Here is an 18,018-nt window from a genome sequence, read left to right as displayed (position 1 = left end):
AGCACTGATGGCCACTGCTTGTTTGTTTGCCTTGCCACTTGCTAATAGCAAAACGGCCACCAGTGCATCATGACACATGCACATGTATACAAATGCATCGTGGAAATGTTTGAATGGGTTTCTATTTAAGAAAGGACATGCCAATTATCTTCGCTTTGTATGAATGCATTGTAATGCATATGTTCACAGTGACACACTGAGGGCATTTAATTATTTTTAGTTTACAGTTCCAACATGGGCAAAGGGTGTTTTAGACTGGTACATTAAAAGACAATAAGAAAGTGTGTGGGAGTACCAAAACGATAGTGAGTGGTACATTAACACTCTGAAGTTGCCAGGCCCTTGCAAAAAGAAGAAAACAATGGGAAGTGGATTAGGGAGTGGGACCGATGAACATCTATGAGTAGGAAATGGTAAAAACAGAGGGATTGTTGAGGAGGTGGGGTCACTCAACTATGAAAAGAGGAATGGGGGAGCAAGATGCACAGCACTGACAAGTGCCACGCATCAGGCTTTAAACTAACGCATTTCAATGTGGTGGTCTGCATCACTGCACTGAAATGCATTGTCAGGCATCATAAGGTTAGCGCCTCAACTGTCAGGCCATTAGCCGTGCTGACTAAACTAAGCGAGAGTGGCTGGCAGCCCACAGTGGCCTGGGCGCTACTCCCGGCAGGCTTTGGGGCTAGCTGTGCTAGTAGCTGCTAACTCACTGGCTGCTACAGTATATCAATAAAGAATAAGATTCCCCCATGGCAAATCTGACTGACGTCACGTTGAGGCAGTGGCTAGACAGAGATCCGTTGACTCAGGTTAAGTGACACAGTCAGACATAGGAGCCGTGGGACGTCATGTCCTGCTGCCGACTGCAGGTACACTTGTGCCAGTAAATTAAAATCAATGATGAGCCCACGACTGCTGGACCCAACCCCTCGGCGGCCGCTGGAGCCCTGGCGGGTGTGTGACTCAGCCTCAGGCTGCCTTGCCCAAATTCAGTGCCCCAGGGGGTGCGTGCTAGTGTCTGCCACTGCTGCTGTCTGGAATGAGGAAAGAATGAGCTTGTCAAAGCTTCACATATCTGGCTGCATCCGGGGTCCCAGCTGTTGTGGAGTTAAAGATCACCAGCAGACTTGCCTCTGAAAACGCGCTGTGAGTGCTAGTTGAGAGCTGTAGCAGGAGAAATAGGTAGTCAGTCAAGAGCAGACTTCTGCAATTGAGAGCTCCTCCCACCAGCGTGTCTTGTCGATCGTGAGTGTGACCAGACAACGGTATGTGTCCTTCCATTTCTGGTGCTTTGCAGCAATTTTAAGATCTTCATATCTATATATATATATATATATATATATATATATATATATATATATATATATATATATATATATATATATATTCTTATTTCCCTATTATTCTTTGTTTGATTTTGCTCCCAAGAAAGTGTCACTCATAGTCATTGAATGTCACTCATAATTACACTGAAATTATGAAAATGTCACACATAAGCAATCTGAAACCTTGGCAGTTACGGATGCAGGAGAAAGCGGAAAGGCGGAGCAGTGGAACAGGTACGTCAAAAGGAATAAGGAAACACATGCAGTCCCATGAATGCTAAATTTGAAAACAAAATAAAAAGAGTTCCCACAATTTAGAAGAGGAAGGATACGCCTCATCCGATCAGAATACTGTGAGACTGAAAAGTTCATTAGGAATCAAAGGTAGGAATAAGAGGAAAAGGCATCATATTAGAAGAGGAACCTGAGGAAGCCAACAAAGCCATCCAATCATAAGCAAGGAGCAGACCCAAAGCCCACATAAAGTATTTGGAATATTTTGACCCCAATGCGTCTGCAACCGATAGGTGAAGCTGGCTGCGCTACGACCCAAAAAAATAGGCAGTGTGGAAGCAGAAAACCAACCAGTTTGCAGAACTACAGCTCTTCCGGGGCAGGAAGCAGATGTCTTGCTCTGGATGACGTTGGTGCCACAGAACAGGATGTGCCTCTTGTAATCTTCTCCGCTGTACGCCTTCCAGGGCATGGAGCTGTCCGCTTCAGGTAGTGGCGTCTTGGTGACTGGAACGCTCTCCCCTTTGAGAACAAATATGCTGCATTAACTTTCAAGTCCAGAACTTGGGTTAAAGGAACACATTGTAAGCCAGTTATCAGTTGTGTGTTTATCGAGTAACTTTTTAAGGACCTTCAATATTCAAAAGCAGTTTAAAAAAATGTAACGCAACAAAATCCTAAATAGGATCTCAAATGAATTCCTCACCAACCACAGGATACAACAAATACACATACAGCAGAAACTGAAGTATGTGCATGCTTCCAAAACAGGCTTCATCTAATGTGGCACACAGGATGCTTCCTAGAAGTCATTGACATATTATATGGGTAAGGTATGTCCCACCATCAGTCACAATGTACTCACAAAAACAAGTAAAAATACAAGATCAAGTATCATACTACCATGTTGCTTGGTCTCATGTGTGCAGCATATCTCTTAAATATTTCCTCTATTATGAACAAACATATTTGTTTGAGTTCAGGGGGACCTGTTTCCCCCTTGAGTTGGTATAAAAGGCCAGTATAAATTCTCAACAAACTAAACATTACTTGAAGGTTTTCTCTGTGTTCCAATAAAGCCTTATAGCCCTCTATATTGACCATTAAAGTCCTGCTCCAACGTTAAAGGCCCGAGCCAAAGACTCCCAACTTTCCAATGTTCTAATATAGCATTAGAGCCTGCCGTAGCAGGCTCTACCGGCCATTAAAGTCCCGCTCACGCGTTAAAGGACTGAGCTGAACGCAAGGGCCTTTAATGGCCAGTAGAGCCCTCTTCGGTGGGCTCTAAGGCTATTAGAACATTCTGCCACTAGAGTCCAGAATGTTCTAATAAATAAAACAAAGTCCTCACAGAGCCCGAGGGCATTAAAATCCCCTCGGGCTCTGTGAGGCCTTTTTTGAGCGCTATTGCTGCAAACAAAGAAAACATTGGAATGTTGACGCTCTGGTCTTTAATCAGCCAAAAAAATCCCAGAGTACTCCTTTGTCTGCAATGGAGTTCCCAACATTCCAATGTTCTAATGCTGATTATAGCCCTAGGAACTAGATCACATCTACTCGGACAAAACTCTGGAACCCACCACCTGTGAGAGGACACCACCCATGCCACAACGGTGATGTCTGCAGCCTTGCATAGAAAAAAATCGCCCTAGAGCTTGGTTTACTGACCCCTTTGGAATTACAGGGTTTTTTTTATATGAAATGTGTCCATGTGGCTAGAAACACACAGGGATAATGGCTGTAAACTCAGAACAAGGATTACCGAACCCTACATGGATCTCAGGTGTACCTGTATCACCTCACAGATGACCACACATTCCTAGTAGAAGGATATAATAAGAACAATCTAACTGTGATTGGAAAACAAAACTGGGCCACACCCTTTGATGGAAAGGTCAGTGTCAGATTTGTAAACTAAAACACCACATTCTGACACTGACTGATTACACCCATGGATGTCTCTGGAAAACTGATGTTATGTAGGTAGAACTGGCCTTAAAGAGACAGTCTTTACCACTGTTAACTGTTCCTTTAAGCCAAGTAACCATTTAATTCTGAGCCGAATGGCCATCAACACTGGACAACAATTGTGGGCTAGGTTCTGGACCCATTCATTGGACCACTGAGACTGCTACCAAGTGCATTGATACCTTAAAGGACAGATACTTACATTTTAATGATTTAATACTCCATGGGCCACATTCACAAAGTTAAATTTAGACTTTTGAGTAGGTTTACGTTTGTTTTGGTATTCACCAACCCAAGTTAATTGTACATTGCCACTGCGGAGACTCTGCACCTATAAAGATGGAACAGGCCTAGGTTGTCAGTGATGTTTAGGCTCTTTTAGTACATGACACCCACAAATGTAAACTATCAGGGATTATAGATACCTTAGTGGATTTTCCACCTGCATTTGGATCTAACACACATTTGTGTCACCGAAGACTGTATCATGTGTAGGTGAAAGATAATAATGGCTATTCTTCCATAAACAACTAATACAGGTTAATAATAAGGGACATATGTAGAAGAATAGTGGTGCAAAGCAGATCAGCAAGAGTACCTTGCTGTCCTGCACCATAGGGAAAGGGCAGAAATGAACCGTGTTTATGAAATACGGTGCATTTCTGTGCTGTCCCCCTTTGGAGGCACCCTTTTGGCTGCCTGCAGCCAACGCAGACTCCCTTGTACCATGGTGCAAGGGTGCCTATCTTGCATAGACAATTGTTTTTGTGCAGGAATTGGCTCCTTCCTGCACAAAAGCATTCCATAGAGGCGTTTCCCTCTTTCTATGTGTGCTGCAGAATGCAGCACAAATATAGAGACAAAACATGATGAGAAGTAAAGATATTCCTCCTAGTGATGCCTCCCCGTGGGAGGAGGAGGATGGTTTTGATGCATTTCCAAGTTTACACAGACTTGTAGTTCTGGGAATGAATCAAAACCCATGAGTATTGCGTGGGGAAATCCACCAAAGCACCCATGGAACGCCCTCCCCTGATGCAGAGTAAGGCAACACAGCGACTTGGGCTGCCTCGCCTTCCTCCAGATCTATGAGGCCATTCAAAGCCAAGCCAAGCGGCTCTGCGTGGCCTTGTAGATATGGGTCTGCATTCTGTACTGCTGGAGCGTCAAACAAAGTGACAATCGGGAGGCACATGGCACTTGTAAATATGCCCCTAAGATCTTAATTGACAAATTTACAACCGTTTTGCATTTGTTTGAAGTCACAAAAGGGACACACACTGGTATGAGGTCTTCATAAACAATTTCCTTTCCAGTGCAATTTATTTACATTGGAAAGTTGTCCTAAAGTAACTTAAGTAATGTTTTGAACTATTTTGAGTTACTTTGCATCAGTAAAGCATTCCATGGGTGGCACAAGGGCGCTCACATGATACCAACAGTGGGTCTTTAAAGAAAAACCATATCTCACACCTATGGTATGGCCTTTGTGGCAGGTGTTAAGTTGGAGGAATACTTTGCTGCTCCCAGTGTTTAAAACATTGCACATGTGCCGTGCTGTACAGCACACTTTCAAGATCAAAACATTTTAAAGTATCTCTAATCATAGATTTTTATCCAAAAGGTGCCCTTCCATCATAAAACCTATCTTGACATCACACAACCCTTTGCTCTTTTTTACAGAGGCGTATAGATGGGGCAAGGCAGGTAAAAGAGCACAGCGTGCCAAACTGAGGTCCTGAATGATCTCTAGGAGGTGAACTGTGCAGTACACAACATTAGGAGGATGGAAGGGTCAGTAAGGAACCTGTGGATACAGTCTTTACCAGATAAGGCATTAATGAAGTTAATTAACTTGGTCATCTGATTGAGATATCCAGCTGAGTATTTCTAACCTTAGAATAGATGCAATCTGCCCCGGAGGTGGACCTGCAAATCTTTTAAACCAAAAACTCATGGAGGACTGCATGGGCGAAATGCCCATCATGTCAAACCTGACTGTCCAGGACGGTAATACTTGGTAAATGTGTGCAGCAGCGACTGTAGCTGCCTGACAGATGTCTAGGGCTGGGACTCTGCGAGCTAGAGCAGAAGTCACAGCTTTGTCAGAGTGAGCCGGCAAGCCCTCAGTGGGCTGCTTCTTGGCAATTACACTGCAGATTTGTCTCTAGAGGATACTCCCTGAAATGGTTCTCTTGTGTACTGCCTTTCCTTTCTTCACACCCACAAATCCAATAAAGAGTTTAGTTGATCGAACACGTAATTCTCTCGTACGATCAATGTAGAACGACAACACTCTCATTGGATCCAGGTGGTGGAGTCCCTTCCTCTTCCTTGTTAGGATTGGGAGTGGTGTTGATAAAGTAGGCAGCGTGATGCTTTGCCAGAAATGAAGAGGTGTGACCACTTTGGGCAGGATGGAGGCATGGATTGGGTTCAGCTTGTCCAAAAAAAAGGTAGCATTTAGAGGGTTGACAGAAAGTGCCTGCAATTTACTAACCCTCCTGGCAGATTTTATGGCCACAAGGAAGACTGTTTTGATGGTAAACAGACTCAGAAGGCAGCTGTGCATGAGCTCAAAGGGCAAACACATTAAAAAAGCAAGATCTGAATGAAGATCCAATGAGGGCAAAGTGATAGGTTTAGGGGGAAACGTGCTACAAACCCTTCAGGATATGATTCTTGAACAGGGAGAGTTGATTCAGCACCCGCAAGAAATCCAAGAAAGCCGAAAGACACCCTTTAACTGTGCTCAAAGAAGGACCTTGCCAGCAAGAGACAGGGCAAACAAAAGGACTTCAGACAAGGGTGCAGAGAGATGATCAATGGACTTGAGAGCGCACAAAGCCACAAATTTCTCCCATCAGCAGGTGTGTATCATTTTGGTTGTGGGATCCCTGGCTGCGAGAATGACATCAAACATTTCTGGAGGAAGGTCAAAGATTCACAGCTGTCACCGCTTAATCTCACGCCTGTAGACAAAGCATGTGCCGGTTCGGGTGCTAGCCCCTGCCCTGCTGCTGCGACACAAGATTCTCCCAAAAGATCAGCCTGATCAGAGGACAGACGCTCAAGCTAAGGAGTTCTGTGCCCATTTCAAAGTCACCAAGATGACTTGGGCCCAGTCATTCCTGATCCTTTTAGAACTCGGGCAATGAGTTTTTATTGTCGGAAACTAGTACATGAGTCCTGAACTCCACTCAAGATGAAATACGCCTTTGAAAACTCCAGTGGGTAGAAGTGCTGACATTGTCCATTCTGAATGGTGGCGAATTGATCTAACCAAGGTTCTCCCCTATCTCTGAAGAGACCTTTCCCCATGCCTGGATGCAGATGCCATTCATGATCCATGAAGCATCAACTGGAGAATTTGTCCGCTCTGTCATTCAGAGAGCCTGACAGAAGTTGAACCACCAGGAAAATGGCCTGACATTCCTGTCATGTTCAGAGACCAGTTCTCCTTGAAACAGGGTCCACAACTCCACCCTGCCCTGCTTGTTGAAATACTACATGGCGGTGGTGCGGTCCATGAACACATGAACCTACCTTCCCCTAATGGAAGGAAGAAAGGCTTTCACTGCCAAATGAATTTGTCTCACATCCAACAGGCTAATGTGGAGCTGAGATTCCACCAGAGACCAGAGTCCTCTGATCTCTACCTTTCCCAGATTGCCACCACAACCCAACTGCACTTTATCCAGAGCGGCTTCAATGAAAGGGAGCCTCTGAGACGGAGTCAGGTGTAACTGAGGCATGTTTATAGTGAACTCCAGATACATCTGTGGCCACAAAAGGACTGAGGTGCCTGCTAACTGTGGTGGCTAGTGAGAAAAGAATGCAGCTGCCCTTACAGTACCCACAGAAAGAGCAAAAGGTGAAATGTGGCTGTTGCAGGCCATGGTGAGCCCCAATGAACAACTGGTGGCTGTCGAAGGGCATGTCAATAAGGGATGCCTCAAAATCCCTAAAAATGCCAGTAGTCTTCAGCCAGGTGGGACGCTGAAGCATCACAGTGGAAGCAATGACTCTGCCCAGTGAGTCGGTCGTATCCAATCCACATCTCATTGTGAACTTTGCTGCATCAGTAATAGTTTGAGAGAGTATGGGTCAGGCGTCCTCCAAGATCATGAGCAGCACTTGAGCAACTGTACCCTATCCAGTATGGGAATAGCAGTCCAATAAGCATGCAATGTGAAAGAGAAAATCCTCTTTCCGAAGGTATGCAGCCTCTTGGAGTCTCCATCCTCTGGAGTGGTAGGGAATGCACTAGGATTAATTTTGGAGATGGAAGCCTTGACCACCAGGCTCTCAGTGGTGGAATGCTGGGTGAGTGGGGCAATGGCAGTTGGCAATGGTCCTGTCCACAGTAGTGCCTGTGCAGGGCTTGCCCCAGGCCTTGAGTAGGACATCAGTGAGGTACTCATTGAAGGGGAGTCGGTGTTTTGAGGGGTCCATTCAGGCTGAATCCTCTGTGTCAAGACATTGGTCTTGCCCTGTACCATGGCCATAGCAGCGGGTCCAGGACCTCAGCCACCCTCCAGACCACTATTGCAAATAACACAGTAGCTACTGTGGGAGGAGAAGGGGAAACCAATGTTTAGGTGAGGTGTCCAGATCACTGGCATCAATCAGGTCATGTATTATCCTAGTAGGTCGGAATAACCATAGGTATCCATTCATGTTCCTTGCAGGGCCCTACAGGATAACAGGGCTCCTTGTCCAAATCAGGTCATGTGGGCCTGGTCAGCACCAAAATCAATGCTGTGCAACGCCAGCCCAGGTCTGTATCAGAGTTGGAAATCACAATGGGTTTGGTGAAACTGACTTCTGCTGAGGGCAAACCTACTGGTGGAAACACAGTCAGAGTTCATTCCAAACTCATGAGGCCCAAAGGCACTCCAGAGAGATTGACCACCATACAATGAGGCTCATGGCCTCATAAAAGTCTCAAAGTTAGGAGGGGGCATTCGAACTCCCGGAAACTCAGGGAAACCGGTCATGGACACAGGGTTATGGGCAGGCCACACAGGGATGACCGGAGAGCAGGACCTGGACTTGTGGCATTGTTCCCTTGCCTCGTCTGATGAATGGGACTAGCATTGAGAAGTTGAAAGCGTTACGACATCTTGGACTTCTTCTTGTGGGAGTTACCTTAAGAAGTCCAAGATTGTGGCAATGACCAGCACAAGTGACTCTGAGAGCAGTCCTCCCCCCTCGCTAACGGGATGTTGAGCATTGCAGAGTTGTTCTGCGAGAGGCCAGAAGGTTCATGGCATGCTCATGGATGGCCTTTGAAGTCATGATCCTGCAATGCGGGCAGCTCTTGAAGTCGTAGTCTGGGCTCTGTCACAGACATTTGCCTGTGACAGGCACCAAAAGGGCTGAAACCAGTAGGTTTCTTGGGATACATTTTCCAAAATATAGTGTAAAAAAGAAAAGCACTGTAATCAATTGATGTTGACAAAACATTTGACAAAGTCAGTAAAAAAAACAATTGAGGGGCGCTCCTGACCAGCGCTGATGGTGCTGAACAGAAGGAACTGAGGTCAGTGCGGGTACATTGGCACCGTACACATCACTTATGGCTCCAGGATGTCATGAACAGCCTAACAGTGCCACCTACAGGCCTGCAAGGGGACTGCTCAAACAATTCCAGCTCCAGTCTGCCGCCTGGAGAATGTTTTAAGGTAATTCATCTGTGGCTAGAAGTCTCTGTCAGCTGAAAGCGACTCCAGGATGGCTGCAGATGGATATGCATAACTGCACATGTTTTGTGATGCGTTCATGTGCGTGTCTCGTGCGGCGCTGGCGGCCATCTTGTCATTTTTCAATTACCTCTCCAATATGGATGACTGACAGGGACTTACAGATATCTAGGAGAGGGTAAAAGAGGGGAACTCAGAGTGGTGCTGGATAATAAAAATGGGAACAAGGGAGAATTTGAGAGAATGGTGGTGAAAGGTAGCAAGAGGGGGGTAGAGGTGCAGGGGGAACAGGGAAACAAATGTGCTGGATGAAAAGACAGAAGAGTCCCTTTCGTCAGCATTGGTAGGACCCATCATATTCAGTGAGGACACTGTAAGTCTGACGATCTCCTGGCCGGGACAAACACTAGAGTAGGAGGAAAACCATTAGATCAAGAGTAGGGACCTGAGATAGACAACAAAGCCATCCAGTCATGGTCATAGGGATGGTCCAAAGTCCAGTCTAAGCATGGGTATTGCATTGGAAACAAGACCTCTTCAGAAACAAAGCTGCATGTAGATCAGGTCTGAAAGGTCTAGCATTGACTTGATCCTACATGGCCAGCACCAGCTTCAGAATCATAATTCTGGTTACAACAAGGGAATGCTCCTGGATAATGAGAGGGACGCGCCTCTGATGTTCCCCTAACTGAAGATGTATGTTGTGTGAATACCAGAGTAGAGTTTATACCTCTGCGAGTTACACCTATGTCCATGCTCATGATCAGTGCGCCCACCTGCACAGTGGCAGGAGCCGCTCAAGGGGCATCACCACTGTAGACTGATCATTTGGTATCTCTATGATGTGAACATGCGCAGCAGAACATGGTGATGGAAACACAGTGCTCATACCTGTTAGCATGCCCTCATCGACAACACAACTTCCTTTTATCAGGACGGCGTCACACGGCAGGTACAGCTTGTTTCCAGTCAGTGCGATCACATCTCCAGGGACCAACTCTCGCGATTCCACCTCTTTGTATTCTGCAAAATAAAAGATGTTTTTCCACGTTTCTTTTGATGTAGATATTTCACAACAGTGTTAGAAATGTGCGCAATAAAAAGTAACAGAAAATAATAAACACTGGCAAAGACAACTGCTCTAGCTTTGACAAGGAAGTTCTATGTTATTGACAACCTACGCTTGAAAGGAAAAACAATGCGACCACAAAAACATGGCCGCCACAGGCCTACAATAAAAAGTTTACATTTAAAAACAAGGGCGGTCCTGCTAACTAAAGGCCTTTCAGATCCAGCAAGCATTTTATTATTAATGTTTGTATTTGTAAAGTAGGCAAGATTAATTCAAAAACTACCTAAGTTCTCGTGTTGCAGGCAGCTGCAAAGTTACAATGTCACTTGAAACACACTATGAACATTTTATAACAACAGCTATAAGTAAAAATGATTTTGAGAAGAACTCGCCATATAACTGTGCACCCAAAGTAAACAAATGACGCAAGTTATTATTAAAAACAAAATGTAATAAAACACTTTTAATCAGCTTTGTCACAGAAGAGACTGGAACTATTTTAGTTGAATGTGAACAGTGGCACAGACTTTGTAAGTCACTCAAAGTGAAGGGAGCTGATGGGTAAATTGGGCTGACCCACTGACCCCTGGCTTTATACTGTGGTGGGCGGAAACAGAATGTGAGTGACAATTTAACAGACCAATCGAAGAAGCTGCTGAAGCCTATTTTGTATGTTTTTTCGGATTAACAAAACTCTGGCAAGGAAGCTACAGTTGTCCCAATCAGTTTGCCTGTGGAGCTCTTTTGAACGTTGCAGCCCTCCCCAATCCCTTCACCATTTGAGCAGTGGTGGCTGCTCTTAATGGGCCGAGGGGCCACACTCCCCTCGTTGCCTGGTCTGTTTGTTTCTCATATACTTCAGAGAGAGATCACCTAAGCTGGAGAAACCCCATCCCTGACCTGGGGCCCTGGCAGGAGTCGGTGCCTCCCTCATTTGTGTCAGAGCTAAGGGCACACGTGGGTGGTGCAGGCCCAAGGCTACATGTCAACCAGCCTTTCCCCCCACTCCTTCACAACCCGTCACAGAGTCGGCAAAGGGTGGAGGGAAAAAGCAGAGACTAAAACCCCAAATATGTGCCTGAGCAGGTTCTAGGTTTAAGTTTCAAGCCCCAGCGCCGGAAGCTGAAAAGAGAAAAGTCCAAATGGGATCCAAGCATGGTAAGTAAAATGAAAAGCTTTAAAGCTTTTAAATGTTGTGTGCTGTGCCTATGGGCACGTGTGCTGGTTTATGAGCAAGAGTGTGTCTGTGGGAGACGGCATGTGCATGTGGTGTGTGTGTGTGTGCGCGTGCACGTGCGTGTGTGTGTGTGCGTGTGCGCGACTGTATGCATGTGGTGTGTGTGTGCGCGTGTGTGTGTGTGTGCATGCGTGCGTGTGTGCGTGTCTGCGTGCGTGTGCGCGACTGTGTGTGTGTGTGCATGTGCGCGTGTGTGTGTTTAAGTGAAAGTGAGAGACTCAGTGGAGGGAGTCAGTAAGTGACAATAATTGAAAGGAAGAGTGAATCTCAATGTGAATGAATGATAGTAGGAGAGGGAGAATGACAGTGAATGTATTTGTATGAGAGAATGGCAGAGTGATACTGTGAGGGAGAATGACAGTGAGTGGTACTGTGAAGGAGAATGGCAGTGAGTGGTACTGTGAAGGAGAATGACAGCGAGTGGTACTTTGTGGGAGAATGACAGCGAGCGGTACTGTGAGGGAGAATGACAGCGAGTGGTACTGTGAAGGAGAATGGCAGTGAGTGGTACTGTGAGGGAGAATGACAGCGAGTGGTACTGTGAGGGAGAATGACAGCCAGTGCTACTGTGAGGGAGAATGACAGCAAGTGGTACTGTGAGGGAGAATGACAGCAAGTGGTACTTTGTGGGAGAATGACAGCGAGTGGTACTTTGTGGGAGAATGACAGCGAGTGGTACTGTGAGGGAGAATGACAGCCAGTGCTACTGTGAGGGAGAATGACAGCAAGTGGTACTGTGAGGGAGAATGACAGCAAGTGGTACTTTGTGGGAGAATGACAGCGAGCGGTACTGTGAGGGAGAATGACAGCGAGTGGTACTGTGAGGGAGTATGGCTTTGAGTGGTACTGTGAGGGAGAATGACAGTGAGTGGTACTGTGAGGAAGAACGACAGTGAGTGGTACTGTGAGGAAGAATGACAGTGAGTGGTACTGTAAAGAAGAATGACCGTGACTGGTACTGAGAGGGAGAATGGCTTTGAGTGGTACTGGGAGGGAGAATGACAGTGAGTGGTACTGTGAGGGAGAATGACAGTGAGTGGTACTTTGAGGGAGAAAGGCAGTGAGTGGTACTCTGAGGACGAACGACAGTGAGTGGTACTGAGAGGGAGTATGGCTTTGAGTGGTACTGTGAGCGAGAATGACAGTGAGTGGTACTGTGAGGCAGTATGACAGCCAGTGTTACTTTGAGGGAGAATGGCCGTGAGTGGTACTGTGAGGGAGAATGGCTGTGAGTGGTACTGTGAAGGAGAATGGCTGTGAGTGGTACTGTGAGGGAGAATGGCCGTGAGTGGTACTGTGAGGGAGAATGGCCATGAGTGGTACTGTGAGGGAGAATGACAGCGAGTGGTACTGTGAAGGAGAATGGCTGTGAGTGGTACTGTGAGGGAGAATGATAGTAAGGTGTACTGTGAGGGAGAATGACAGTGAGTGGTACTGTGAGGGAGAATGACAGCGAGTGGTACTTTGAGGGAGCATGACAGTGAGTGGTACTGCGAGGCAGAATGGCCGCAAGTGTTACTGTGAGGAGAAATGACAGTAAGTGGTACTGTGAGGAAGAATGACAGTGAGTGGTAGAATTGCCGTGAGTGGTACTGTGAGGGAGAATGACAGTGAGTGGTACTGTGAGGAAGAATGACCGTGAGTGGTACTGTTATGGAGAATGGCCGTGAGTGGTTCTGTGAGGGAGAATGACAGTGAGTGGTACTGTGAGGGAGAATGACAGTGAGTGGTACTGTGAGGGGGAATGACTGTGAGTGGTACTGTGAGGAAGAATGACAGTGAGTGGTACTGCAAAGGAGAATGGGTGTTAGTGGTACTGTGAGGGAGAATGACAGCGAGTGGTACTGGGAGGGAGAATGACAGTGAATGGTACTGTGAGGGAGAATGACAGTGAGTGGTACTTTGAGGGAGAAAGGCAGTGAATGGTACTGTGAAGGAGAATGGCTGTGAGTGGTACTGTGAGGAAGAATGACAGTGCGTGGTACTGCGAGGGAGAATGGCCTTGAGTGATACTATGAGGGAGAATGACAGTGAGTGATACTGTGAGGAAGAATGACCATGAGTGGTAGAATGGCAGTGAGTGGTACTGTGAGGGAGAATGACAGTGAGTGGTACTGTGAGGGAGAATGACTGTGAGTGGTACTGTGAGGAAGAATGACAGTGAGTGGTACTTCAAAGGAGAATGGGTGTGAGTGGTACTGTGAGGGAGAATGACAGCGAGCGGTACTGGGAGGGAGAATGACAGTGAGTGGTACTGTGAGGGAGAATGACAGTGAGTGGTACTTTGAGGGAGAAAGGCAGTGAGTGGTACTCTGAGGAAGAATGACCGTGAGTGGTACTGAGAGGGAGTATGGCTTTGAGTGGTACTGTGAGGGAGAATGACAGTGAGTGGTACTGTGAAGGAGAATGACAGAGAGTGGTACTGTGAGGAAGAATGACAGTTAGTGGTATTGTGAAGGAGAATGACAGTGAGTGGTACTATGAGGGAGAATGACAGTGGTACTGTGAAGGAGAATGACAGTGAGTGGTACTGTGAGGGGAAATGACAGCGAGTGGTACTTTGAGGGAGAATGACAGTGAGTGGTACGGTGAGGAAGAAAGACAGTGCGTGGTACTGCGAGGGAGAATGGCCTTGAGTGATACTATGAGGGAGAATGACAGTGAGTGGTACTGTGGGGAAGAATGACCATGAGTGGTAGAATGGCACTGAGTGGTACTGTGAGGAAGAATGACAGCAAGTGGTACTGCGAAGGTGAATGGCTGTGAGTGGCACTGTGAGGGAGATTGACAGCAAGTGCTACTGTGAGGGAGAATGACAGTGAGTGGTACTGTGAGGAAGAGTGACAGTGAGTGGTACTGCGAAGGAGAATGGCCGTGAGTGGCACTATGAGGGAGAATGGCCATGAATGGTACTTTGAGGGAGAATGATAGTAAGTGGTACTTTGAAGGAGAATGATAGTAAGTGGTACTGCGAGGGAGAATGACAGTGAGTGGAACTGTGAGGGAGAATGGCTGTGAGGGAGCTGGACTCAGCGCTCTTGATTTAGCCATTTTCAACAATGAGCGACAGCCTCTTTTACAGAAGAAATGCAAAGACTACGTGAAGTTACAGCTGTCTGGGTTCTTCTTTCTCCGGATACTTGGGCCTGGATTTACTTAAGGCTTGTACTAGAGCTCATGCAATACACAGCATGGCAAACCATCACAGACAGCAGCAACAGTCAACGTTTTCATGCACAGCATCTATTTTACATCAATATTTTACCCTCATCCCAGTCTTGTTGGAGCCAGCCCCATCTGAATCTATGCAAGGGGCAGGATGTCTGGGGAGCACCAGCACAAAAGCTCTAGGATTATGGAGTAAGGCAGGTATACTCAAGTAGTGTGGTCTGGCTTTGCACCAAAGCGGAATGAGGGGCAAGTAAGGGGTCATACCTACACGCGGCACGTGTGCTTCCCCTTAACGCACACACCTGAAGTGCCTGCCCAGTGCTGCTGGTGTCAACCCTTAGAGCTTGGAGCTCAAGTAGAGTGATAGGCTAGAGACGGCTGCATCACTTTTGGGAGGGAGAGCATGGGTGAAGAATAGAAGGATGGGTGCATGAGGCACCAATGATGTCCTCGTCAGGCAATTCTGCTCTGTGTTCTTACTTTCATTGAGATGTGATTCATGGCAGTGCACAGAGCATTATATACCATGGCCAAATTCCCTAATGACGCGTGTGTTTGTGAAGTACTCTCCTGCAAGGATCCTTACGGCAAGTCTACCTTACCTGTGTGAGCTGCCCTTCTTGTAGGGTCACCCCAGACTTTTGCCTTCCTTGCTGAACCTGTTGTATTGGCTGTTAGGACTCTGTGGAATTTACTCCTTCTAACCAGTGGCAGAGAGCTGAAATGTGTCATGCAGTACCCCATTGCTTGAAGGAGAATAAATCTGGGCCTTGGTTCAAACAGAAAGTTTTTATGTCAATTGTGATCCTGGATGTGTGTTGAGGCTGCAGGCCTGCCTCACATCCTGGATGGACAATGCATTGCGGACGGTCCTCCTGAGCCCTTCACATCCTGGATGGACAATGCATTGCGTATGGTCCTCCTGAGCCCTTCACTTCCTGGATGGACAATGCATTGCGGACGGTCCTCCTGAGCCCCTCGTGCACCCAGGGACATCTTTACCAGAATTTTCACACAGCTGACCGTGCAATTCATGACACATATCAAACCTCTCAGAAGATTTAGGGGTTATGCCAGGAATACTTATAGAATTTTTGCCCAACCCTAATGATACTCACCTCCATTTTTCAGACATACGGTGACCATGACGCTATTATGTGTCTCCACCAATTCATGCAGTTTGACTGATTGCTGTTAGAGAGTGGGGAAACAAATCAAGAAAAGATGCATATGTTACTCTGAGTCAGGTGCAGAATCAATGCTCTTCTAACACACATAAACACCCTTGCTGTCCACAGAACCTGTTCAACATCTCATCAGCCTCTCAGGATGAAATACTTAACTATGAGTCACAGGACCAACTGAAGATCTTGTGCAATAATTATGAAAGTAACACTGACTAACTGTGCCTCAGGCAACTCAGTGATGCATCCTTGCGAAAAGGTCTCAGGCTGGATGTGTGAATGGAAACTCTACATTAATGTATTTCTTTCTCAACCCCTCCAGGGTATCCGTGTACAAGCAGCTTTACAAAGTACAGTTCTTGTAGGTCCTTGAACATATGATGTTTGTCTGGATTTGTAAGGGTTGACCAATACTTTGAGAACCGGCTCAGTACACAGCGTGTCTTGAACATGCCTTCCCACACACACTCAAACCCACCACAAATACAAATCACACACCATGCACTTAAAAAGGCATACACAAAGAGGATTTTAGGCAGCCACTTCCGGCCAGTGGCTATTATGGTTCACTTGCTTTAGGCATGGCCTACTGTGTTGTCCATTGGCACTCTCATCATTCCACATCACTTCACAGAGAGGAAAACCCTTAAAGATAGTTCACAAAACCAAAAATTTGTTTAAAGAAAGGGACCACACCGCCTTCCGTCTAGGTACTTAGAGCCGATAAGATTCAGAGTATGTCCATAAGAGCGATGGAGTAAAATACTCTGTCACCTTAACAGAGTAACCAAACTTATGGACATCTGTGGCCCAGCAGGCATCTCTTAACAGTGGCAGGAACCACAGTCACAGCGGTTCCTGTCAATGTAATAAAAGTTTTTCTGATGGTGCCATTAAAATGACTATACCGTCAGTTAAAGTTTCAATACATTGGTTTTTAAAAAACAAAATGACAAAGTGGCATATTGGATTTGAGAAAACAAAACTATTGACCCTCCTACCATAGGAGTTTTCTCGAATGGTGTAGGGGTAAGCTAATCGTTTTTACTGCCCCTTACTGCCATGATTTTAATAAAAATGTGCCATTAGACCACCCACAAAATCAGAAAAGTGGCTGAATGGCCACACCTCTGGCTGCCCTTATTCCCTTGTCGTCGCAGGACTATGTCAGCGACGGGGATGACGTAGTCACCGTCCCCGACACATGTAAGGTCCTCCTGTCTGTAAAGCAGGCGGGTAGACATTGTTTGTCAGCGGGTAATCTGTCGCCATTGCACTGGAGTACCCTCCCCGCCACACTCTGAACCAGCCTCGGGGCCACACACTTCCTTTCCTTAAATGCTGCTCAATTTATTCTGGTATTTTTGTTTTACTGCTCTACAGTAGATGTTGGCTGTGTCAGAGAGGTAAAGTATAACAAAATGTGTGCACACGGTGTCCTTATTAGATTTAAAGAACGTAAAAAGATGATGAGTATGTTTGAATTAAGCTCACTCTCTGGTAATTACTCAAGTGCATCCCAGTTCATCTTCTTGCCCACTATTCCCATCTAGACGAAGACCTAACACATGCACATCAGCCTCGGAGGTAGTCCCGTAGGAGCAGTTCCATCAAACTGGCAGACCTGGTCAGACCCAGATGGGAGCACAAGCCCCCCAGACGAGTTTGGGCCTATTTAGAGCTGTAGGTTTACCCAGTCCTCTCCCATGGCGGGTGGGGATGCATTTAGAAGTTTTCACTGCCCCTTTCTGCCAAGGTGTTTCTGGTGATGATGGGCAGAGAAAGCCAATCTCTACTTCAGTCACTCTAAATAAGATGGGTAGAATTAGAGGTCTGTCTCTGACGGTCCTTACTCCGTTAGGCCTTCAGAGGTATCTAACCACAGCAGACACAGTGTGGTCACCGCTGTGATTAAACCTAAGTTCATATAAATTTGACATGGAAGACCATTATCTTCACCATTGGAGTATCTGTACCACCAACATACAAGTCGGCTCCTTATTGTCAGATATGATGCTAATGTGTGGACAAATTTATTTTCAATATACTTACTCTTTTGAATATACGGTCTTCCTCTATATCAGGAGATTGCCAAGAGGAGCTTCAGGCCATGGAGCGG

The 18,018-nt window shown here is 46.3% G+C and overlaps 1 protein-coding gene across 1 annotated transcript in view; it reads right to left on the bottom strand.

Moving 5' to 3' along the window:
* The window catches only part of LOC138265210 (probable cation-transporting ATPase 13A4), a 389,906-nt gene that overhangs the window by 247,617 nt on the left and 124,271 nt on the right, over positions 1-18,018 (bottom strand). Inside the window, 3 exon segments of the mRNA XM_069212761.1 lie at positions 1,914-2,084; positions 10,127-10,258; positions 15,834-15,906. Of these exon segments, the coding sequence (XP_069068862.1) occupies positions 1,914-2,084; positions 10,127-10,258; positions 15,834-15,906 (376 nt within the window).

Source organism: Pleurodeles waltl, chromosome 11 (assembly GCF_031143425.1).
Source record: "Pleurodeles waltl isolate 20211129_DDA chromosome 11, aPleWal1.hap1.20221129, whole genome shotgun sequence".
NCBI lineage: Eukaryota > Metazoa > Chordata > Amphibia > Caudata > Salamandridae > Pleurodeles > Pleurodeles waltl.
Note: the sequence above shows the minus strand (reverse complement) of the source record. Positions and strands in the feature narration are given on the sequence as shown.